General features: G+C 38.9%; 1 protein-coding gene across 1 annotated transcript; it reads right to left on the reverse strand.

Annotated features, from left to right (window-relative positions):
- Positions 1-9,250: 9,250 nt before the first annotated feature.
- LOC373518 (primary mesenchyme specific protein MSP130-related-2) lies at positions 9,251-25,299 on the reverse strand. Its single transcript, NM_214642.1, is given in 12 exon segments — positions 9,251-10,041; positions 10,291-10,415; positions 10,626-10,846; positions 11,882-12,046; positions 12,756-12,862; positions 13,187-13,231; positions 13,849-14,037; positions 14,259-14,376; positions 15,181-15,325; positions 16,049-16,346; positions 16,947-17,165; positions 25,084-25,299. Coding segments are annotated over 12 exon segments (1,923 nt in total). The 5' UTR covers positions 25,280-25,299; the 3' UTR covers positions 9,251-9,946.
- Positions 25,300-25,355: the final 56 nt, after the last annotated feature.

A 25,355-nucleotide genomic window follows, 5' to 3' on the forward strand; every position in this document is an offset into this window, starting at 1 on the left:
TGACAATTTTTGTTCGCAATAAAAAAATCAATTAATAGGTTAAAAGTATTATTTGCAGATTTCGAAAAAATTTCTGGACTAAAAAAATAAACAACGACAAGACTAAAATATTAAGGTTAGGTTTATGGCAACGTTTAGATTGTGATTTTGCTTTTGGCGAAAAAGTTGACTTTCTTAAGGTTTTAGGGATTTTCTTTTCCCTCGATGAACACAAGAAAGAAGATCTAAATTATAAAGAAATCTTAAGTAATAAAAACACTTTTAAATTTTTGGAAGCAAAGGGATTTAACACTTATGGGTAAGATTCAATTATTGAAGGTGCACATTTATTCTAAAGTTCTTTATCGGTCGTCACTTACTCCTGTTCCAAAATGGGTTTATGATTCACTGGATGAATTAACTTTTGATTTCATATGGAAAGGAAAAACAGATAAAATCAATAGAAACACCATGTTCTTAGACTATAAGCAAGGGGGTTAAAGATGTTAAATTTTTCGGCACAAGTTAAATCGCAGCGAATTATGTGGATTCAAAAACTTCTAAACAAAGATGAAGACATGAAATGGAAACAATATTTTAACTTTGTCACTGAACACGTGGGTGGAGATTTGATATTTTCATGTGACTATATACCAAGTTTATTAAAAGTGACAGCTCCACAATTTTATATGGATTTATTAGAAGATTGGGCGAATACGAGACATATAAGGAGTATAGACATTGGTGATGTGGTAATTTTTAATAATAAACTTATTCGATATAAAGGAAGTTGTAAATACGATAAGAGGTTGTATGACAAAGGAATTTACAAATTAAAACATATTCTGGAAAACGATGGTAAACTAAAATGTGACAGGCATTTTATCGATTTAGGTGTTGAAGTAAATGAAATTGAAAAAATCAAGCACTTTTATGCCTGTTTACCAGTTTGTTGGAAAAATAATTTTAGAAAGGGAGAAGAAAAAAATAATTCTTGAACTGATTTCATTTTGGGGAAGAAAACAACTAATATAGCTGATCTAAAATCAAAACAAATTTATGTACAATTAATAAAGAAAGATGATTTTAAACCTTTGGTTTTTGAGAGAATTGGAAGGAACTATGGTTTTTCCTGTAAGGAAATAGAAAACATATTTTTAAGACTAAGACAGTGTACACTTAACAGTCGATTAAGAGAGTTTCAGTTCAAACTTATACATAATATATTATATACAAACCATAACCTCTTCCGTTTTGGTCTTGTCTCGACTAACTTATGCTCATTTTGCGAAAAAGATGAAGAAACATATAAACATTTATTCTATACTTGTGAATTTGCACAATCAGTGTGGGGAATGTGCACGAGATTTTTAGACTTTGAAATACATAACTGTAGTTTGGAGGAAATTCTGTATGGGAAAGAGGAGAGAAATAAAGGAAAATATCAATTCATGAATCATGTTTTAATTCGATTCCATGACATTTGCTCCGGCGACAATTGCTCCGCTGTAAATTTCATACACTAATCGAATGGCTAACTTCAACCCTGGATTCAACACTATACCCTATCCTAAACCTAACCCTAAACCTAACATAAAACCCTATTGAAACCCTAACCCTAACCCTACATCTTAGACGAAATAAAGCCCGGAGCAATTGTCGCAGGAGCAAATGTCGTGTCACCTTTAATTCTTGTTAAATATCTGATTTATAGAAATAGAGAACTTAAAAAACCACCCTCTTTTAATGAAATAAAGAATAGTATAATAGGGGATAAAGTAGAAGAAAGGAAATTGGCAGCAATGAGGGGAACTCTCACTATTCATTTTTCTAAATGGGAAAACCTGAGTATTAGACAAACAATTGGAACCCAGAGCCAGTCGTCCATCGGTTAAGAGGGGGGGGGGGGGGAGGGGGATAAGGGAGAGGTCGGGTAGGGTAGGGTTAACAAAAAGAGAAAACTTTTCTCTCAGGACAACAGTATAAAAGAAGTATATAAGTTGCTACATTGTTAAAACAAAATTTTCTGATTATACAACTGCATATGTTTTCTTTGAAAATATGAATTTTTGTTTCAAATATGATGTATAGGAACTAACTAAGTTTCTTTTGAAGCCGTTTGTAAGACACAAATTTATACTGATTTATAATGTCATCACATTTGCAGTGAGCGTTACATATGATGATTGTAATTTGTACTATGATTATGATTTGTTTCAAGAGAGAAAAGAATAAAAACTGACCATAAAAAAAAATATCATGTTTGTATGTTTTAATGTTTTTATGGAGAATGAAATAAATGAAATGAAATGAAATGAGATAACCACCTGTCAGTGACCACGTACGCTAGGTGGTCAAATCCCTCCTGGCCAAACAAGTGCAGATTGACTTTAATATGTCAATGACGTTTTGATGAAATACAATAAAACATAACAATTATAATACACAATAACAACGATTCTTTATTTTGTTCTTTTATCTGCAAATCACTTTTTGTGTCGAGATCAATACGTTACCTTGACCTATACTGCAGCTGTTATGAACTTCAAACCAGTCCTTTTATTTCCTGAGCATATTATGTCCCATTGTCTTCACCAATATAGGCATAAAACCAAAGCCCATTTTCAACGAGACTCAAAATAATATGAAATTTTCCTCTTTTCTTACGACTTTTTTTTTAAACATCTGGCCGCTGCTCTTCTTCTTCCCAGCTTTCTGACCGTGCTCTTCCATCCCCCCCCCCTCTCTCTCTCTCTCTCTCTCTCTCTCTCTCTCTCCCTCTCTTTGTTCCTCTCATGGTCTCTCTTCCTCCCCTATCTCTATGTCTCTGTTTAAAAAATAAAAAAATCTCATTACAGTGCTGGATCCAGGTGGGGGCGGAATCGGCCGCGGCCCCACCTTGTTGGCGGTCTAAAAAAAAGGAGAGAGAGAGAGAGAGAGCGACGGAAGAAACACGGAAAAAAGAAAGATAAAATAAGGTAAAAGAGAAGAAGAACAAGAAGAGAGAGAGAGAGAGAGAGAGAGAGAGAGGGAGAAAGGGAGAAGGGAGAGAGAGAGAGAGAGTGACAGGGAGAAATGAAATCGCCACACTGAGAAACGGATGGGATTAAAATTTAAAAACACCACACAGCAACGGCGGCCAGAAAGAAGGAAAATGAAAAGAGAGAGAGAGAGAGAAAAAGAGACGGAAGAAAAAGGAAAGAAAAAAGAGCAAAGAAGGTAAACTAGAAAATAGAAGAAGACAGAAGAAAAGAGGAAAATGGGAGAGATTGCGAGAAAAAAAAACAAGAACATAAAACCTAAACTTCGGACAAATGTCAAAAAGTCTTCTTCTTCTTCTTTTCTTCCTATTCTTCTTCTGCATTTTCTTCTTTTTCTTCCATTTCTTCTTCTCCTTATCATTCCCTTTCTTCTCAAAATCTCCCACTCTCTCCGTCTTATTTTGTTTCGTCTTTCGATGGGATACCCGAATTGTCACAATATAAAAAGCAAATCCCAGATGCGCAGATAATTGAGATCCTTTTCGATTTTTCATAAAAAGTCATACTTTATTTTTTGCCAAACGAATATGAGTTTGAAGGCTCTAGCCAGTGGCGTAAGGAGCAAAAACTTGTTTGGGGTCAGAACAAAATAGGGAGGGGGCACCAACAAAAAAGGGCACTTTCTGGAGAAAAAGGGGGCACCTACACAGGAAAACATCAACAAAACCTACATCATTGATTAAGCAACATACTTTGCAGTTAGGTGTGATGGTCCGAATATTTATTTTTGAGCGAGCGAAGCAAAAAATTTAAGATTTGTGAGGTCCCAGTGCAAAAAAAATTTCATCTAATAAGAAAGACCCCCCCCCCCAAAAAAAAAAAAGAAAAAAAAGAAAAAAAAAACACTTCTCATCCAACAGATGTTCCATTTCCAATCTCACAAGTGCCTCTTTTCACTTCTGCTCATGAGATTTTTTAGTCATGTGCTGCTTCATGCACAATCTTATGAACAAAGACTGAAAAGTTCATTTACAAGTAACATAATTATAATAATAATAATGCGAGCTAACATAGCGAGCAAGCTCTAGGGAAAATTGTTGAAAAAGGGGCTTTAAGTTAGGGGTGCATGTTATGGAGAAAGGAAAAGAAGGCACTTATAAAAAGGGACAAGGACAGTTATTAGAAAAGAGAAGGTGCTCGTGTCAAAGTAAAGAAGGCAATTATCAGAGCCTTCAGAGGTGAGAATGGCACTTCTTGCACCTAAGAAGGGACACTCAACATAAGTGAAAAGCGGCACATGTGAGAATGGAAATGGCACATCAGATGGATGAGAAATCATATTTTGATAGGGGCATTTATCAGATGTTAAGGGGCATTTTGAAAAGGAGGAGGGGCTCATATAAGGGAAAACAGGCACTTATCCGAAGGAAATATGGTACTTATTAAAAAGGAAAAGGGGCACGTGTCAAAATAAAAGGGGCAATTATCAGAGGTGAAAAGTGGCATTTAAGAGAAAGTGAAAGGGGTTCTTATTAAAGAAGGGAAAAGTACACTTATTAAAAATGAAAAAGGGCACGGGGGGGGGGGGGTATGCAGGGGCGTCGCCAAAGGGGGGTGTGGGGGGTGCGACACCCCCCCCCCACCTGTCAGGATATTGTCGGTAAAATTGCGCTGCCGTCGGGAAAAAAGAGAAAAGGGGGAGGGAAAAAAAAGAGAGGGAAAAAAAGAGAGGGAAAAAAAGAGGGGGAAAAAGAGAGGGAAAGGGAAAGAAAAGAAGAAAAGGGAAAGAAAAGAAGAAAAAAAAAGGAAAAGAAAAGAAGAAAAAAAAAGGAAAAGAAAAGAAAGAAAGGAAAAGAAAGGAAAGAAAGGAAAAGAAAAGAAAGAAAAGAGAAGAAAGAAAAAGAGGGAGGAGGGGAAAGAAAGGAAAAGAAAGAAAAGAAAAAAAAAGGAAAAAAGAAGAAAAAAGAGTGAAAGGGAAACAAAAGAAACGGGGGATGAAAGAGAAGAGAGAGAGGGGAGGTAAGAGTCTGAGAGAGGAGGAGTGGGAGTAAAAGAGAGAAGGGGGTTGTTGGGTGGAGTCGTCTCGTCGAGGGAGCAAGAAAGACACGGGTAAATATGTTGCTGTGTCGGGTCAGCTTTGTCGGTATTCTTGCTCGATCCTCGTGTACTATAACAATGCAGAAGTTTGAAGTCGGTGAGATGTATATTGTCGGTCGGCCGACAAGTTTTTTTCCCTACGAACTGTGACTACTTATCCACTGTGACGACTTCGAGAGTGACTACAACTACAATACTTGTATTTTCTCGAAGTTTCACTTGCCTATAATATCAGCTAAAGAAATCAGAGGTTTAACATTTTCGGGGAAACTAAATTCAAACAAGGTTTAAGAGTCAACAACGGTACGACGAATCGTCTTCCTTTCTTTGTGATGAAACGCCAAAAATTCCGCGCTTCGCGCGGAAGGGGAAACTTCATTTAGACGAGTCGAAAATATGAAACGAATTGTCTTCTTTCTCTAATAATTTCAGGAAACGTCCAAGCTTCCGCGCTTCGCGCGAGAGGGGGAAACTGAATTCAGACAAAATTAACAGGGCTCATTTAGAGTCGAAAACGGTACAACGAATCGTGTTCTTTCTCTAATAATATGAGGAAGTGTCAAAGCTTTCGCGCTTCGCGCGAGAGAGAGAAACTGAATTCAGATGAATAGGGCTTAATAAGATTCGAAAACGGTACGAGGAATCGTCTTCCTTTCTCTATATTGTGATGAAACGCCAAAAATTCCGCGCTTCGCGCAGAAGGGGAAAACTTCATTTAGACGAGTCGAGAACGGTACAACGAATCGTGTTCTTTCTCTAATAATTTAAGGAAACGTCAAAGCTTCCGCACTTCGCGCGAGAGGGGGAAACTGAATACAGACAAATTAATAGGGCTTATTTGGAGTCAAAACGGTACAACGAATCGTGTTCTTTCTCTAATAATATGAGGAAACGTCAAAGCTTTCGCGATTCGCGCGAGAGGGGGAAACTGAATTCAGATGAATAGGGGTTATTAATGTTGAAAACGGTACGACCAATCGTCTTCTTTCTCTAATATTTTAATGAAACGTCAAAACTTCCGCGCTTCGCGCGGGACGGGGAAGCTTCATTCAGATAAGGATTAAGAGTCGAGAACAGTACACCGACTCGTCTGCTTTTTCTCATAATTTAATGAAACGTCAAAGCTTCCGAGCAAAGCGCCGGAGGGGGGAACTGAATTCAGAAAAGGATAAACAGTCGAGAACGGTACAGCAAATCGTCTTCTTTTTTATAATAATTTAATGAAACTTCAAAGCTTTCGCGCTTCGCGCGGGAGGGGGGGGGGGGGGGGGGGACTTCATACAGCCAAGGATTACCAGTCGAAAACGGTACAATTAATCGTCTTCTTTTCCTAATAATTTCAGGAAACGTCCAAGCTTCCGCGCTTCGCGCGAGAGGGGAAACTGAATTCAGACAAAATTAACAGGGCTTATTTAGAGTCGAAAACGGTACAACGAATCGTGTACTTTCTCTAATAATTTGAGGAAGTTTCAAAGCTTTCGCGCCTCGCGCGAGAGAGAGAGAAACTGAATTCAGATGAATAGGGCTTAATAAGATTCGAAAACGGTACGAGGAATCGTCTTCCTTTCTCTATATTGTGATGAAACGCCAAAAATTCCGCGCTTCGCGCAGAAGGGGAAAACTTCATTTAGACGAGTCGAGAACGGTACAACGAATCGTGTTCTTTCTCTAATAATTTAAGGAAACGTCAAAGCTTCCGCACTTCGCGCGAGAGGGGGAAACTGAATACAGACGAATTAATAGGGCTTATTTGGAGTCAAAACGGTACAACGAATCGTGTTCTTTCTCTAATAATATGAGGAAACGTCAAAGCTTTCGCGATTCGCGCGAGAGGGGGAAACTGAATTCAGATGAATAGGGGTTATTAATGTTGAAAACGGTACGACCAATCGTCTTCTTTCTCTAATATTTTAATGAAACGTCAAAACTTCCGCGCTTCGCGCGGGACGGGGAAGCTTCATTCAGATAAGGATTAAGAGTCGAGAACAGTACACCGACTCGTCTGCTTTTTCTCATAATTTAATGAAACGTCAAAGCTTCCGCGCAAAGCGCCGGAGGGGGGAACTGAATTCAGAAAAGGATAAACAGTCGAGAACGGTACAGCAAATCGTCTTCTTTTTTATAATAATTTAATGAAACGTCAAAGCTTTCGCGCTTCGCGCGGGAGGGGGGGGGGGGGGGGGACTTCATACAGCCAAGGATTACCAGTCGAAAACGGTACAATTAATCGTCTTCTTTTCCTAATAATTTCAGGAAACGTCCAAGCTTCCGCGCTTCGCGCGAGAGGGGAAACTGAATTCAGACAAAATTAACAGGGCTTATTTAGAGTCGAAAACGGTACAACGAATCGTGTACTTTCTCTAATAATTTGAGGAAGTTTCAAAGCTTTCGCGCCTCGCGCGAGAGAGAGAGAAACTGAATTCAGATGAATAGGGCTTAATAACATTCGAAAACGGTACGAGGAATCGTCTTCCTTTCTCTATATTGTGATGAAACGCCAAAAATTCCGCGCTTCGCGCAGAAGGGGAAAACTTCATTTAGACGAGTCGAGAACGGTACAACGAATCGTGTTCTTTCTCCAATAATTTAAGGAAACGTCAAAGCTTCCGCACTTCGCGCGAGAGGGGGAAACTGAATACAGACAAATTAATAGGGCTTATTTGGAGTCAAAACGGTACAACGAATCGTGTTCTTTCTCTAATAATATGAGGAAACGTCAAAGCTTTCGCGCTTCGCGCGAGAGGGGGAAACTGAATTCAGATGAATAGGGGTTATTAATGTTGAAAACGGTACGACCAATCGTCTTCTTTCTCTAATATTTTAATCAAACGTCAAAACTTCCGCGTTTCGCGCGGGAGGGGGAAGCTTCATTCAGATAAGGATTAAGAGTCGAGAACAGTACACCGACTCGTCTGCTTTTTCTCATAATTTAATGAAACGTCAAAGCTTCCGCGCAAAGCGCGGGAGGGGGGGGGGGACTTCATACAGCCAAGGATTACCAGTCGAAAACGGTACAATTAATCGTCTTCTTTTCCTAATAATTTAAGGAAACGTCTAAGCTTCCGCGCTTCGCGCGGGGGGCCATCACCCACACCCCACTAATGAGCGCGCTTTAAAGTGATTCTCTTGCTCACTACCGCCCCTCGCTAAAATAAGATCCTAGCTCCGCGCCTGCATTAAAATATATAGCTATGATGCTGACTAAATAGAAGAAATAATTCGTATATTTATGTCGTCGAGGAAAATGACCATTTTGCGCATAATGCAAGTACTATAGATAGTCCATAGGAAAAGCAATTTAGCCTTCGGCCCCAGGTTTATAGGGTTGAATTTGTAGATATTGGACATTTAATTTTGTCGGTAATTGGTGGCTAGTTTTGTCGGTAATTGTTGGCCTCTACACCCCCCCCCCCCCCCCCCCCCCCCCCACTGAAAAAGGTCTAGCGACGCCCCTGGGGGTATGGCGATGCATGATCCTCTGTCTCATCTCTTCGAAGTATTTAGTTTGTACATTTTATGATTTTGATTTCGATATGGCGTTGTATATCGAGCCCATGGGCTTCATAAAAGTTTTTTTTCCTATAAAGGATTATTTATAATGCATATTATACTATCATGACTATACGAATTTGCATTTTTGAAGATATTTCAAATTAACTTCAAATGTCAGCGTTCAAGTTTTCTCAGTTTATATGAATGACCTTTAAAGAGATACTGAGATACGGGAACCCAGTTTCCGGTTCTTGCCTCTACTTGGACGCACTGTGGCCGAGCAGGAAAAAATGAAATGACTTAAGAAGCTGTAAAAGCAATTTGATGATTATTTTTGTCTCATTTTCTAATTTTCTAATTTAAATGAAAAGTCAGATTTTGATTCGAAAATGTGTCGGTGTGTGTGTGTGTGGGGGGGGGGGCTGGGGGGGGGGGGGGCACGGTACTACCCCTATGCCCCTTTAAATCACAAGTGGAGACACAGCCAGCCCTTGCTCTATTTAAAACCAAGGTGGGACACACAAAAGGAAACGCCGACCAATACTCTTGTTTTTCTACCACAAAGTCTCATGCAACAAAAAATGTTTTCCTTGGTTGTCAGAATTTGTATTTTCGGAATTGTGCCTCCGCCTTTCAACAAATCAGTCATGAAGTAAATACTATTGGTAGTTCAAAATAAAATATGAGAACACATAACAACATTCTATAAGAGGGAGTTATTTTATTAAATCATTCAAATGACAGAATAATCATCCTTAGTATGAAGAACTACATGACGAGAAAATCTGTACATCTTCAGAAAAACGTGTCTACACCGAGTAATCAATCACAAACTAGATACAACTATATAGAACACCTAGAGAATAAACAACTTTATAACATTCGAAAGAAAGCATACCATTTTAACAGTCATGATCTGTAATATGTACATGACAAGAATTTCTTGGTCTACGCTAGGAAGCTTTTCTTGATTACTTGAAAATTATAAAATGAGTCTATTGCACATCATTGTGGATTGAACGTCCACTCTTCATACTGCAAAATAAATTAACGAGTAACATAAAACATGGGTTGTAATAAAATTGACCAGCCTAAATCACATTTCCGTTGTTGAAGTTAAAATGACAAAAGTTCCATTCATGTTGCACAGAATATGTTGTATCTCTAATACTTGATTATTGTTAAAAGATTATTTATAATTCAGCAATGAATAATGCTTAGGTTATATTAAAAAACAAATGTTATAAAACAATGTGCAGGCCATATCAGAAAAACCTTTAATCACTTCGAGAAAGACTGTTTACACATAATAATAACAATGAAAAACTACTTTTCGTTTTATATTTTACTGTCCATTATAACTGGAAGTAATTCTATTATGATTTTATCCTGGAATTTTACAGGAAGCGGGTAAATGCAGCAAAGACGAAAGACAACAGAATGACAGGCACTGAACGGTTGAGAGCAGAAGCGCTTGAGAGGGCCTCTTTTCCTGAGAGAGAGAGGGAGAAAAAATGAGAAAGGAACATTTTACTTTACTGTCTTCATCTTTATCATTATGATGTTTCTTATTCCATATCTTCTTTACTTGTCTTATATTTTCTTCTCCTCCTTCTTCTTTTTTTTTTATTTTTGCTTCTTCTTTTCTTCTCTTGTATTCCACACTCTTCTATCATAGCTCACGTTTGCTCGTACATGTATAAACGCAGAAAAGGTCGAAGAGATTAATGTCAATTCTTACTTAGTCTGTTCAGCATGTTCCTACGGGATTCTCTGAAAATCCTGTACATAGAGAGGGTACCACTCTTCTTGCCCATCACCATCAAATAGTTGTAGTTGTCGGGTGTGGCAGATCTTGGGACGAATCTGTAAAAAATAAAGTGAAAATGATTCAATACTTCAATTATAAAACATGCTTTACTTGGGGAAATGAAATAGAAATAACGAAGATGACATGTTTGGTAACCCACGTAAACATGATACGGATGATGGTAGTTGAATGAACAAATAATAACAATTTAAAAAAATACAATAAAATCAGAATAATTAAGTTTAAACAAAATCAATTCTACTCACATAAGCTTAGCAGGATCAATGTCGCCCATGTTCTTGTTATCCATGAGAATGGAGAATTCTCCGTCCATGGGGGCCTTGCGGTAGACCGATTCGTAAGCGGGGTAGCTGCCGTTCTGGGACACGCTGAAGATACCGATGACGCTTGGTCCGTCGGCTCCGACGAAGACGAGGGTGGTGTCACGATCAACTTTGGCGACGGCAAGACTTTTGCATTGTGCACCCTGGTGGAAGAGAGAAAAAGGAGGATAATTTTTAAAATGATTAAAAAAGGGGGATTGTAAAGGTAAATAAAGACGGAGAGAGTTAATATATCGAGAGAGAGAGAGAGAGAGAGAGAGAGAGAGATATCGAGACAGACAGAGAGAGAGAGAGAGGAAGAAGAAGAAGAAGAAGAAGAAGAAGAAGAAGAAGAAGAAGAAGAAGAAGAAGAAGAAAAAGAAGAGACTTAGCGGGGGAGGGGGGGGGGACTTAAGAATTTATTCTCAATTTTGTTATAGGTAAGGTCTGTATTTATCATACTGAATTTGTCATTCTTTCATAGCCCATTCGAATCGCATTGAAATGTTTCATGTCATGCGCTAAATAAATGCAACATATTATTTACAAAAGTTCTCTCAGAATATTATGAACGATCATTTTGATAAAATGATTACAGCATTTTTGAAACTCTTAAAATACCACGTATGAGTGTGTGTGTGTGTGGGGGGGGGGGCTGCATCGGCTTCCTCGCTATGCTACCAGATGAGAATTTTACGGGGAACAATAGTTAACCGGCCCTTACCCCTTTTAAAACCCAACAAGACTTAACTATACACAACAAAGACTATACCCTTGATTTATCGGAATTATGCCCCGCCCCCCGCTTACAAAATCCTGGAACCTCCCCTTGAATAAGGGAGTTTACAGATACAATCTGCGCATGGGCAGATAAAGGTCATTTGTACCAAAATGGTAAAACCCACAGAGATGAATACTGGATATGCGCTCGTGAAAGTTATGTAACATTATTCATTTATGCACCAACGGTACATCCTATGATACGCAGGTGAAAGTATTCTTTTCAAGAGGTCAAACAAAAGGTATTCATGAAGCACATCTAGGACTTTGGCAGTTATTATTTTAAGATGCTCAAATGGGAACTTCTCCATGTGTAAAAGATCTGTGGATATTTGGGGTCATTTGTACCATGTGCTATCTGTAAACTCCCTTATACTACCACTACATGCATGTGAAAATGTTGATTATGCAATAAATACCCTCTCGGTGGAAGCCAGATCCCTCTGTGACTTGGGTCCATGGGATTGCGCGTCGGCGGTGGTACTCTTGGAGTTGAAGACCTGAGGGTAAGTCTCGGCCACGCCCCGGGCGACCTGATCACCACTGTCCCACACCAGATCCAGGTTGCTGCTTGTGTCGTTGAACTGTAAAAGAAAAGGAAGATAATGGGGGTTTAATAGACCGACTCGTTTTTCCGAAGATCCATTTTTTTTAAAACCAGTGTATCATTTTCCGAAGGTTCATAATTCCGCAACGCAAATTTCCCATAATGGAGCTACACATTCGAAAATTAGATAAGGTTCATATATAATTCCGAACATTTTAGTAATTACTCCACAGGTTCGTTATTTCGAAGGGTCGTATTTCGGAAAATGAAACAGCGTTCATAATTCCAACGTTTCCTACTTATTGTAATTCCGAAAATGGAATAGACTTTATAATTCCGAACTTTTGAGGAATTATCCGAAGATTTGTTATTCTGAAGATTCATAATTCAAAAAAAGAAAAAAGCTTCGTAATTTCGAAAATGAAAAAATGTTATGTGAAATAGGGTTCTCAATTCCGAAAATATAATAAGGTTCATAAACCCTGAGGCTCTTTCGTTTTCGGAATATTAGAATCAATTTCCATTGTCGGAATTGTGAACCATCGGAATAGGCCATTTTTATTATAAAGTGCCTAAAATAAGAAACATTTCATTCACCTGTTACGAATAGTTTTATGTTCATAGCCAGAATGCAAATTGCATGTATTACGTATTGTTAGGTATAGGGTAAACAATAATTTTTGTCATATCTAGCAAGAACTAAGAAGGAGAAGAAGAGGAAGAATAAAGAAGAAGAAACAAGTTACCTTGAACATAGAAATTCCTCGCCCTCCGAAGAAGCTGACGTAGTCGTAGCCTGAATTGGGGTTCTGGGGGTTCCTCAGACCGTCGACGCGACTCACTTCCAAATTGCCTGGAAAGAAATTTTAAAAATGGGGCAAAGAAATGAATATACTGCATTCTTATACATAAGATCTTATAAAGCCTACCACGCAGTAGCTGTTCTGGCGGGGGACTTCAAGCCCGCACCATTACCCCTTGATTATATTGGATTTAAGCGAGATAAATTAAGAAAGTGGATACTAGGAAATCGCTTTCCTTTTTTATTATTATTTTATGTTTTTAAAGCGCTCTAAAATTTGATTTTAAATACAAAAACCTCCTTTGTAAAACTTGCATGGAATAAGGATAAAAGTAACCAATACAAGAAAAAAATATATCACTTGATCGAACTTACCGAGCTGTCCTGGCCCTGTGTGGTTCCTACTAATGTAATTGGGTACTGAAGGATTAAAGAAGAAGAAGAATGAATACAATTTGGTTAATCAAAATTTAAGCAGGTAATGAAAATTTATACAGGTAATGCAAGTTTGTACAAGTGATGCTAGCATTCATTGCTCTGTTTTTTTTAAATGAATTCTTTTACTGTGATTGACATGAATTGCTTGATTGTAAAAATGGACAAAAAATGACAAGGAATCATAATATAATAATAATAATCTGGATTTATATAGCGCTTACTGATACGAAATACCGTCTCTAAGCGCTTTACAGAATTACCGCGGTCATCGGATTTATTCACGCACAATCGGCACCATTTCCACTCCCTGGGGAGTATTCCTACCTTATTAGTATAATCACCGTGAGGACATATGGCAATTAATTTACTATATCACAATTTTTTTCGTCATCCTACCAGGTCTCCATTTCTCTCCTGGGTATGGAGTGGCAAAAGTAGATTAATGCCTTGCCAAAGGACATCAGTCTGCATAATACTGTATATATGCAAAGTCATCTTGACGGTTAGCAAAATAGTGGGCCGGGTCATTTTCCCTTCCGCTAAGGATAATGCGTTTTGCCTTTGATTTAGAAGTGACGTCACTACCAGGATGTACTTACGGTTTTGGAGCCTGGAGAAGGGAACAGCATCGGTGAATGATTTGCTTCCAGACCTGTAAGAAGTTGTAGCGCCCTCATCGGCGGTGAAGAGGTATGAAGCGAGATTGTATTGGTTCCTGATTTCAAAGGACTCGATGGCATTCGGCTGTCTCATACTGTACATGTTGTACTTGTTGAAGGATATGCCCCCTGAAAGGAAAGGTAACGGTTTGAAATGTAATGCTTCCTCAGATCTACAAATCATGTCACTCATAGAGAGAAAAACAAAAAATCTTTTGATCTGAACTTTTTTGACACATACTTTCTTAAACTCAACTTGGTGTTTCAGATAAATATTCAGATACGTTTTTGAGGGCTCGTATATCCCTGATCTAGGGCCGTTCAGGGTTTTAACGAAACAATGCACTTACGAGGTGTACTTGAAGCATCAAGATCGTTGTTGAACCAGGTTTTCATACCCATTGGGTTGAACCCAGTGATGGCCTCGTTTCCGGGAGTGAGGATGAGCTGGACGACAGCATTGTTGGCCTGTACGTTATGAAAAAATAAAATCAAATAAAATCACTGACGTCATTATTGGGTGTCTGCATCTAGATTTGTTTATCTTGAAAAAGGGTTGGACATAATTCCGAAATTTTCTCTTAAATCAGATTAGTAGATTTTATGCTTGCCCCCTATTAGATTAAAAACTTGAATGGAAAACTTTTCATTTGGTATTTTTTTAAAGGTATGCAATATTATTTTGTTTAAAGGTGGAAGGGCCGGTTTTGCCCACCCCACTAGAGGCGGGTGCAAGTACGGGACGCGGTACCAGGGAGACGCGGGTCAAAGAAGACGTTGGCGGTACGCAATTGGAACGGGACGAAGGTCCAGTTGTTTAAAGTATGACCAATTATTGTGCGCATGTCCAGGAGACGCAGGTCCAAGAAGGCAATGTTCCAAAGGGAGAGGATCCCAATGGTACTGGACGAAGAACATATTATTGGACGCAGGACCAGATGCAACGCAGATCCACCGGGACAAAGGTCCAGTTGTACAACGTATGACCAATTGTGCGCATGTCCAAGGAGACAATGTTCCAAAGGGACAGAATCCCAATAGAACTGGACGAAGGTCAGATTAATGAACGCAGGACCAACGGTACGTGGTTCAACAAGGGACCCAGTTCCAACTTGATGCTGTTCCGTTGGTCCAACTGAACGCGGTTTAAACAGGACGTGGGTCCAAACGCGCGATGTAGATCCCACGTGATGTAACCAGGCGTGCAATGGGTCTCTCCATTCTTTACAAACACTAACAGGACTTTGTTTTTGCTAGCTGATCTAAACATACCCTGAGACTGACGTAGGCGGTATCGTTGTAGGTTGGGTCTCCAGTGACGTATGTTGGTTCGAGGGCCTTGGATAGCGTTGGCCTAGAGCCGTCCATTGAACCGTCGTATGGCATGCGGACTCCGTTGAGGAATGGCCTATTCGTCCTGAAAGATTAAAAAAAATATATATACGTGATGACTTTTTACAACCCAAGAATCTACCAACAAGATTGGTCAATGTGAGGTCACATGTAAAATGGTACATTTGCCAGTCGTGGTGGTCGTACTGATAGTTGTACTATCACCGACGCAATACTCCATATTTTTCGCTGTTGCCGCGTAACATACACACTAATAGCAATTGCTCATAAAATATCCTTTATAGAACTATACTTTAAAACTTGTAAAATGAAATGATCGAGGTTTTGAATACTCATATGATAAATAAGATAGAAATTTCGAGGTATTGCAACCCTCCTTTTAATAAATTCATACAAATCCATATTGACAGCGAATCATAGTGATGTCGGACCTGTCGTCCAATGACTATATATTCGATTCGAGGCTCATTTTTGGCTTTTAATCCGACTAGGAGGTTTGAAATGCACTATAAATCTAGATTTCTAATATTGAAATCATTATTTAGAATCGGATCGCAGTCGGTTCGTTTTGTGTACGTGGTTATGACGTGCTGCGCGGCGCATAAGCGATGTTAGAGGGGTTCTTTGGGTTCACGCCCTCCCCGTATGTCGTCAAGTTTCCCCAATATTTTAAATGCGAGAACCCCAACCTCACAGCCACCGATCCCCGACCCCCAACAACAAAAACAAAAAATATTTCTACAACCGCGCGTGGGGGGGGGGGGGGGGGGGGGTGCTTTATCCTTACATGGTATTGAATCTTCTGAAATCAATTGTGGTGACGGTCATCCGATGGCCAAATTGAGCAGCGCAATTGCCTTGAGTGGTTGCGAAACGCGTTCCGGCTCCGGCTCCTTGTCCTGGGTAGTTCGGTTGACCGCCTTGCTGCTGCTGCTGTTGGGCCTTCACGATCCGGACGATGGAGATGGTTCCTTCAGGATCCGTGAAGGTGTTGGTCGCCGCATCTGCGGCCGGCGTACCCTTGTTGGCGATCACGATCGTTTCGCAGTTGTGGAAGAACTTCAGGCTGACTGGGTCGGCGCCGACTAGACAGAGAAACAAGAACAAAAGTTGATGATATGAAGGGTATTCCTGTGTCTTCCGGTCCATGAGGCATGTGAATGGTAAGCTTTATTTTAACTATAATGCTTCTTACTTGTTCTCTTATAATTTATATGATCGTTTTGAAGTCCTTATCAAGTTAAAAAAAAACTTTAAATTGTGTGACCTCGTACAAGATTCTACGGCTTATACTATTTCATCATTACAGAAAAGATGTAGGAGTCTATATTTATTATTTTGTATATATATTTATATAAGTATAAGTAATATATAATATATATATATTTATAGATATATTACTTATTTATATCTTGCTGTCCCACATTATAATATATGAAATTCCAGTAGCAGTGAAATTTTTTGCCTCCACTTTTATCCGTCGGACTTAGCATTTTTAAAATATTGTTTTATTATCTTGATGGCAAAACATCACTTTTCCAATGTATCAACTCTACACAACTAGTACATTCACACATCCAAAATAACTAACTAATATTTGTCTACAACACAATTAAATGACCACTTTCGAACACAATCTTCCGATTTTGAACTAATTTTGATAACAATTTGAGAGGCATTCTCACCCTTGGCATCGCATAGAAGATTCCATTTCTTACTGACCCGCCTGTACATATCCCACACATGGACGGTTCCCGGATCGGTTATTTTGACACCGCGGGTAATCCAGGCGACCAAGAATCCGCATCGGGCGATATCTGCAGCCGGAGCCGTCGTCTTCTGGCGACGGACAATGTTCGGTCGTGCGAATCTGGAGTAATCGACGACCTGAATGAATTTATTACCTGAAAAAAAAAATGCACATGTGATTAGAGGAAAAGGAAGAGAAGAAGAAAAAAAAAAGTACCAAACTCTGGTCAGAGTAACTCTCTACCCGAACTCTTGTCAGTGCATCTGCCATATCTCATAATGTCTTCCGTTTTAAGCCTATACCCATGGACCCATTTACATTAGATCGTTGGCCTATTCATAAAAATGTAGTCAATTTAAAAAGTGCCTCTGATAATAAATTCATTGGGATTGGTCTCCTTTATTACCCCATGACGGTTTAATAAATGTAATATACTTCATTATAGGGATTCCAGAAAAAGATCTACTGAGCATCACAAATCGAAAAAATGTAGACTCGATGCTGACAGAGCAGGCCCCTTATCATTATTGAATTATCAAATATGAGGTTATTTGAAGAAAACAGGGCTTCTTTTAAAGGCAAATTCAATTTGTAAATTAAGAAGTCTAATCCGTAGATCATATATACATGTAACTGCTGTTACAATTCTTCTTATCTTACACGTAAGACTTGATAAGCGTCACAAGGACAGAATTAATTCCTAATAAAAAAATATGTAGAAATAAAATCTGGCCGATGGGATAGATATAAAATCGTATAAAGTATTAGAGGTGTCGTGGTCTAGTGAATACGTCACCGGACTATGGATCACAAGGTTCGTGGTTCGAGTCTAGACATTAATCTACATTTTGCCACTCTCCTACCAGGTGAAGTTAATGGGTACCCAGTACGAGGTAAATTCCTTGATTGGTCAAGCGCCTTATCATGGTATCTCAGCTTCAGCCATGCAGAATAATACTAATCATGTGATACTTTTTATTAAGCGCAGTACACTATATTCATAATTATACTAGCTACGCTATATAAATGGACATATTATTTTTATTATTATGATTATTGTCATTATTATAAAATGGAATGCGTCGACCTTATATTGTCTGTAACTTTAATATTCCCAGTAGCTACCGCCTCCGAGATCTACAGCCATTATTGATCTCTTGGACCCTCTGGCCAATTTTCAGAGGGCTCGCTAGACTGACGTATTTCCCTTTTTTGTCGGCCTCGTTAGCTGTCCATCTCGTGAAACTTTAGGAATTTTCTTCTTTTATATCTATATTGTCCCATAATTGTTGTTCGTCGGACTCCTGGGATGATCCCCATTGTCTTCCATTACCGATAATGATAATGATAACGATAACTATTACTATAAATTGGTATATTTTGCAAAAGATTTAGGTCATTGGTGTTGCTGACTAATTCAAAGGCTAATAAGCCTTCAGCACAATGTTCTCAGCTCCAAAACCATTTCTACATAAACCGATGCTATACTTGTGGGCATTATAATATAGTCACCGTTATTGGTGCTGTGTGGCTAGCCCTTTGAAACTTAAACGTTTGGGTGTGGCCACGTCAGACAAGTAAGGAGCTCATATCCTCTGACGTCAATGCCTTCAGGATGAATATGCTGAGACGTGACTAACACGTGACGGGGGGGGGGGGGAGGAGGTCCCTTCAGTTTAACCTTATTTGGTGAAGAGTATAATCAATTAATACCACAACAAGTGATGGAAAATATTGTCTCCTTTTTACTTTTCTCCTTATAATGATACTAAATGTATTATACTGTTATGCAAAGGTCAAACGACCTTATAATAATGAAAGGTATGAAATAGTGAGAAGAGAAAGGTTTAAGGAGATAGGTGGGGGAGTGAGGGAGAGAAAAAGAGAGAGAGAGAGAGAGAGAGATAGAGAGAGAGAGAGAGAGAGAGAGAGAGAGAGAGAGAAGGAGGAGGGAGAAGGGTAGGGGAGGGAGGTAGATAGCAAGAGAGCTGAATACAAAGCAAATATTTAACCATAATTATGTTGTAGGAATAAACTGATAAACTTTAACTCACATTGCTTCTGAATCATTCGACAGAAAATATTTAATCAGTGAATTCGGAAATCCCGTATTAATTCTTAAATCATATCAAAATATATACAATTTGTTTTTATCTCCAGTCAGAAGATAACAACTTAGAATGCTCCTTGAAATGTTTCATTGTTGCTTGATCAAGAACATAACATATGATATTTGTAATACTATAGCCCCGACAGAAAATAAGTTTAAGGATTAAACGGAAGTCCATGGCTTATTGTGCATTAAGCCAATACTATCAGTAAATCCTCTATGTCATAATTGATTCAAAGTCAACAAAAACTTTGTCAAGATCATGATATTAAATCCGACTTCACTGTCTCTTTTGATTTTCATCACACTTATTATGTAGGGTAAAGAAGGAACTTGATACGACCCTCGATCACTGTGAAGGGCAGCGGGAAGAGAAGAGGAAGGGGCCACCCCCTAGTGCGGCTTAAGATGAACCTTTGATAGGGGGAAAAACAGGAAAGGGGGTCAAGGAAATCTCGTCTGATCTCTCCCAACCCGAAACCCTGCTCCTGTCTTCACGGTGCCTTCCTTTTCTGGTTAGAGTCTATCATGAACTCTAGCTCAAAACTATGGCCGTGTCTATACAATTTGTTTTTCTTATCTTAAATCTCTCTAACTCAAAATCCTGCTCTTGTCTTTACGGCGCCTTCCTTTCCTGGTTTAAATAAAACGGAATATCTGACCGTGTTTAAACAATATTGTCATATCGGAAATCTTCCCATTCCAAAACTCAGAAGAAGAAGTAGAACAACAACAACAACAACAATAACAACAACGAGACGAAAACACTGATGACACGATCGCAAAAACTTTCTAAAAATCAACCCGGACAATTTTAAAATCACCTATTGAAATGTGCGAATATGACAACGATTTACATAGTCCGAACACGATATATACAGGAAGTATAATAAGGTATGGGAATCGAGTCGAATAAAATAATGATAGATTCACAAATTACACGTATTACCTAACAAAAATATGTACTCCGGCAGAGAATACATACAATTTAACATGTTGAATGTCATAATAAAATAGTTACCCAGATAGAGGGGAAAATCTGATAAAAAAATAATCAGATATTAACTTTAGTTATTTAAAGAAAGAGAGTATTACGCGCGCTAATATCTCATCTACATCAGTTAAGCCATTAAGCCACTCCGCGAATACTGATGCAAACACTTGATTCACCATCTACATTATGTAGCGCAAGCAGCATTGATATTTTTTCAGCATATTCAGGGATTATACTTATCTTTCAATATTTTGCCAGACTCGAGCATTACAAAAGACATTTGAGACAAACTAGATTTGTTCTCTAATGTCGCTCATACGTCGGGATTGTATGTTCAGGTAAAAAAAGGGGATATTAAAACAACGGATATGTCGTGGTAAATTAATGGGAGATAAAAAGTAAATATAGTAGTTGTGATTTCAGATCGGTTTCTAAATGTTATATACAATACCTGTTTTCTGTTTTTCTGGATCAGTCTCATTATAAGTGTCTTGTTTTGGCTGCTGCCTACTCCGGCATAACTACATATTTAAGTAAATATAGTAGTTGTGATTTCAGATCGGTTTCTAAATGTTATATACAATATCTGTTTTCTGTTTTTTCCTGGATCAGTCTCATTATAAGTGTCTTGTTTTGGCTGCTGCCTACTGCGGCATAACTACATATAAATATAGTAGTTGTGATTTCAGATCGGTTTCTAAAAGTTATATACAATATCTGTTTTCTGTTTTTTCCTGGATCAGTCTCATTATGTCTTGTTTTGGGTGCTGCCTACTCCGGCATAACTACATATTTAAGTAAATATAGTAGTTGTGATTTCAGATCGGTTTCTAAAAGTTATATACAATATCTGTTTTCTGTTTTTTCCTGGATCAGTCTCATTATAAGTGTCTTGTTTTGGCTGCTGCCTACTCCGGCATAACATTAATTTTATCTGTATTAAGTTATTTTCATTGTGTATAATGTATGTATCTGGTCATGTTCAATTTCCCTGTTGTTTTTATGCTGCTCAGTGTAATAAAATGGATGAATGAATAAATTAGGTATGCGAAATGTGTTTTGCGGCTGCAATGCAGCACCATCGGGTGACTAAACTCAGGACTATTGCAGTTTAAACTTTGCCTATCGTGTCTCCCGAGGAGAATTAAAGTGGATCTACCTATCGCCGTCATCACCACCATAACACGGGAAATGACGCATCGCAGCATGAGCCAGGGGCCCGTCACTGTCAAATAATAGCGTAATGTGATCAGAGCTAGATATCGTTGAAGCGGGAGGATTGGAGTGGAAAGCCCCCCCCCCCCCCTCCCCTTCTATTAAAAATTAGAATGATCAATTTTTTCACCCTGTAAATTTCGCATTTATTATTTTTCAGCTGATATTATTAGGTCCTTCCCCCAACATCTCTCTCACCCCAATTCACACTGTTTTAGCAGTGCCCCTAAATCCGTTTATAAGTTATACGGTAAGGTAACTGACTGTTTATTGATACTTGCTCAATTGCCTGCATATACACCTGTTCTTAAGAGTCAGAATCTACTCAAGGTTCAGTAGGCTTGACAGAATTCACCAAAGAATAATCAATGAAGAAGAAAAAAGAAAGAAATAAAAAAAATAGAAGAAGAAGAAGAAAAAGAAGGAAAAGAAGAATAAGAAGAAGAAGAAGAAGATGTTATCACAACTTCAGATGCTTTTTTGATTGGGGAACAATAATTAGGGGATAAATGTTCTGCTGAGGGTATGTCTAATTGTGTTCTACTATTGGAAGACGGGGGAAGGGGGCGGGGGGCTGGGAGAGCCTCTAGCCTAGATCTGCCACCGCTTTGCCTACAAGTATCAAAACTCCATTTTCCAAGGATGTGAATGAGTGACATGGACTGTGAATAAGAGCAAACAAGTGGTATGGGATGAAACTATTGAATAAAAAAACTAATGTTTCAGGTTTGTGGGAAATGAAATGAAATGTGGGAAAACAGGAGAGATGAAGAAGGGGGGGGGGGGGGGCTTAGCCCACATCCCCCTTTCGCGACGCTCAGCCCAACCCTATTTCTCTAACCAACCAAGTCCGTCAACCCATTAATAAGCACTGCAAGAAAAGGATAAAGGATCGGAAGCATAAGTCAGCATCCCCGGTGAATTGCAGTTCTCTTATCTCTACACGCCATTTGCGAGTGAACTCTCTCTCTGATTCACGGGCATCATCAGGTCGGGAGTGGCGTAGCAATGTTTCGCCACTGAAGGGGTACCGATATCACGGAGGGAGGGGGCCCAGGGTTGGTGAAATGCGACTATAAGTAGTTCATAGGTTCAATGAGAAGGTGTGGGTCCAGACCTCTCATTTTCTTTTCACGTTCCATTTCATTTTCCCCGTCTTTTTCTTTCTTGTTTCTTTTTATTTGCCATTCGGTGGGGGATGTGCTCTTGTGTCCCCTAGAGCTATTCCACTTTTGCCAACGGTTTACCGCGAGTGACTAATCGGCATATAGTCGCCTGGAGTCAAGGGGAATCACGGGGTATTGCGAGGGGACGTGGTATCGGGAAACAAAAAAGCTAGCGACCCCTCGATGAAGTCATAGCAATTCCATGGTAGATAAAATCAGCCCCCAATATCAACCCCCTCACACGTACACCGCCAAGAGTTAAAGGAACTGCACTGATTGAAAAAAAAAGTAACTTTGTTCCTCGTGATGATAGGTGAATAAGCGTGGAACATGACTTTGCGGTAAATAATTTCCCGCCTGAAATTTGCACCATGGAATATAAGTGAATACAATCTCTTTACATTTAAATTAAAAGATATAGATTATTATAAAAAAAAAAAACGGTGCTTATAATTGTCGACAAAACTGATGCTGTTTTTTGTTTTAGCTAGTAACACTATCGATGTTGAGGTTGCGTCTAGATTTTTTTTTTGGAATATCAGATAGAAGACAATATAGACTGAAGATCACAAAAGACAATCAAAATAATGAAAAATTGAAAATTCATTATTTTAAGCAATGACGTCATAAACAGCAATGGAACATAAGGTCAATAGGATCAGTGGCAAATTAAATTTCCGATAATTTATTAAGAGACAGCTGAAGTTGGTGGGTTGGTTTATTTTGGACTTTAAAACAGGGCAAACTTTGGCACAGTACAACACGGATGCTTCCAAATAGCTAACCTGATTAAATATTTGAGGACAGTTCAATGAAATTATGGAATTATCATATATTTTTAGATTTTATTCATGGTCACTTTTAAAAGTGAAGATGACGTGATTTGACAGAGAGTGAGAAGGAAGGAGAGAGAGAGAGAGAGAGGGGGGGGGGGGAGGGAGAGACGAGGGAGAGACGAGAGAAAGGAGGGGCGGTTTATTGCAGTATAATCATTGATTAATATAACAAAAAATTGTTATGAAAACAAAAAGCCTCTAACCATGGACGCCTATTTCCATTCAAAATAGTAACTTAATCAAGGTTTGTATTCTTAGCCCTCCTGAGTGGTGCAATCGCTACGTCACTAGCTGAAGCATCACTTTACTGACGTTGACTTGCGTCAGTGAGTGGTGCGATCTTCCCAATACGGTGATGCGGTCTTTGCAATGAGTGATGCGGTCTTTGCAAAATGAATGGAGCAAGCATTGCGGTAAAGAACATGGGTAAGAGCTAATTGCGTAGCAAAGTTTGATTGGCACAGGTAATAGCGCAATCAAAATGAAACCCCTTTTTCGATGGGCATAATTACGAGTCCATAGGATATGTTGGCACATGTTAATAACGCTACAGAAACGAGGCCTCGTGTAAAACGGGAATAATAATGTGCCTCCATTTAGGGTTGATTGGTATAGGCAATAGGGACTTTTAGATTTGCACGTCGACATAGTGGACTGCTACGTGTGAAGTCCTTTTAAGGCAATGTGACATCCTTTTAAGGGACTGTCAGTGCTTTAAAAGGACGTCACACGTAGCAGTCCACTGTGTAGACGTGCAAATCTGAAAGTCCTTAATGACGCAATGGAAATGACACAACGGGTATAACCTTTCAAACCCTGTCTGCCCCTGTTTGCCTGTAAGAAGAAGTAAACAGGCGGATGGGGCCAATTTAGGATCCGACTGACTCCTCTCGAAAGACCCTCTTTCGGGTGATTGAAGAACGGAAGTAATGCGGCAAGAAACGGTCGGATGTACTGCCGCGTCTGACATTATGCTTCAACCAATTACGTTTCAGATTTGCGATGGATCAGAATAACTAATATATTCTTTAGGCCTTATTCGGAGTTGGCGAGAATATTATCATGAAATAATAATGTTGAAATCTTCATATTCATTTCATAGTCATACATTGTATTAGTTGCCGAATCAGTCCTAAATCAGTAATGAGAATCTTCCTCAATAGAACATATCAAAAGGTTAACATAAGCATAATAATTTCAAGGAAATCTCACGACTTTGTCGTTGCTATCCTTGTTGATAAGTTTTGAAATCATTTAATCAAAGAAAAGACTAGTTTAACTTCGTTAAAACTTGGACCAGTTTGAAATGTATAAGTAGTTTATAGGTTATAACTCGTTTAAGGTTGAGTTCTGGTAATTAAAAGTGAAAAATTCAACTTCCTTATTCTTTGTGTATCAGTTTGCAGGAGAATTTTCCTGAAAAAAATTTCTCTTCAATTGCTCTATTAATGAAATATGACGAAAAATAGCTAGTGTTTGACCAAATATTCATGCCACAATTGTGTGTGTGTGTGGATATATATCCCAATCACTTTGTTCAGTGTATGTGTTTATCAGGGAGATAGAGTAAACTTCTTATCATTGTTATGATTCCAAAGCCTCGCATTATACAGAAATTCCATGAACTACATCATCAACCTTTTGCTTCGAGACTGCTTCTTTCACAATGCAATTGCATGACCAGAATTCTTTCTATTTTTTTTTTTTTTTTTTAACTTCGTTCTGATTGATTAAAAGAGAGTTTGACTCACCAGCAACATATGCAAAGGAGCTTGCGGGATCAAAGGCCACACTGTTTGCGGCACCTTGGTCGTACTTGTGTTCCCCGACGCCATTGTTGATATAATCCGAAGGGATGTACTTGGTGGCCATCCACTTCAGAGTCCATACTGCCAAGGTGCTGTGGATGCACAACACCAGGATGGGAAGAACCTTCCAAAGGCCCATGGTTGCAGGATAGCTAGCTGACAAGATTAGCTGAATTGCTGTCTGACTTCGTGTGCCTCGACCGAATGACAGGGAG

The sequence above is a fragment of the Strongylocentrotus purpuratus genome, unplaced genomic scaffold (genome assembly GCF_000002235.5).
Source record: "Strongylocentrotus purpuratus isolate Spur 01 unplaced genomic scaffold, Spur_5.0 spur5_scaffold_16, whole genome shotgun sequence".
Classification (NCBI taxonomy): domain Eukaryota; kingdom Metazoa; phylum Echinodermata; class Echinoidea; order Camarodonta; family Strongylocentrotidae; genus Strongylocentrotus; species Strongylocentrotus purpuratus.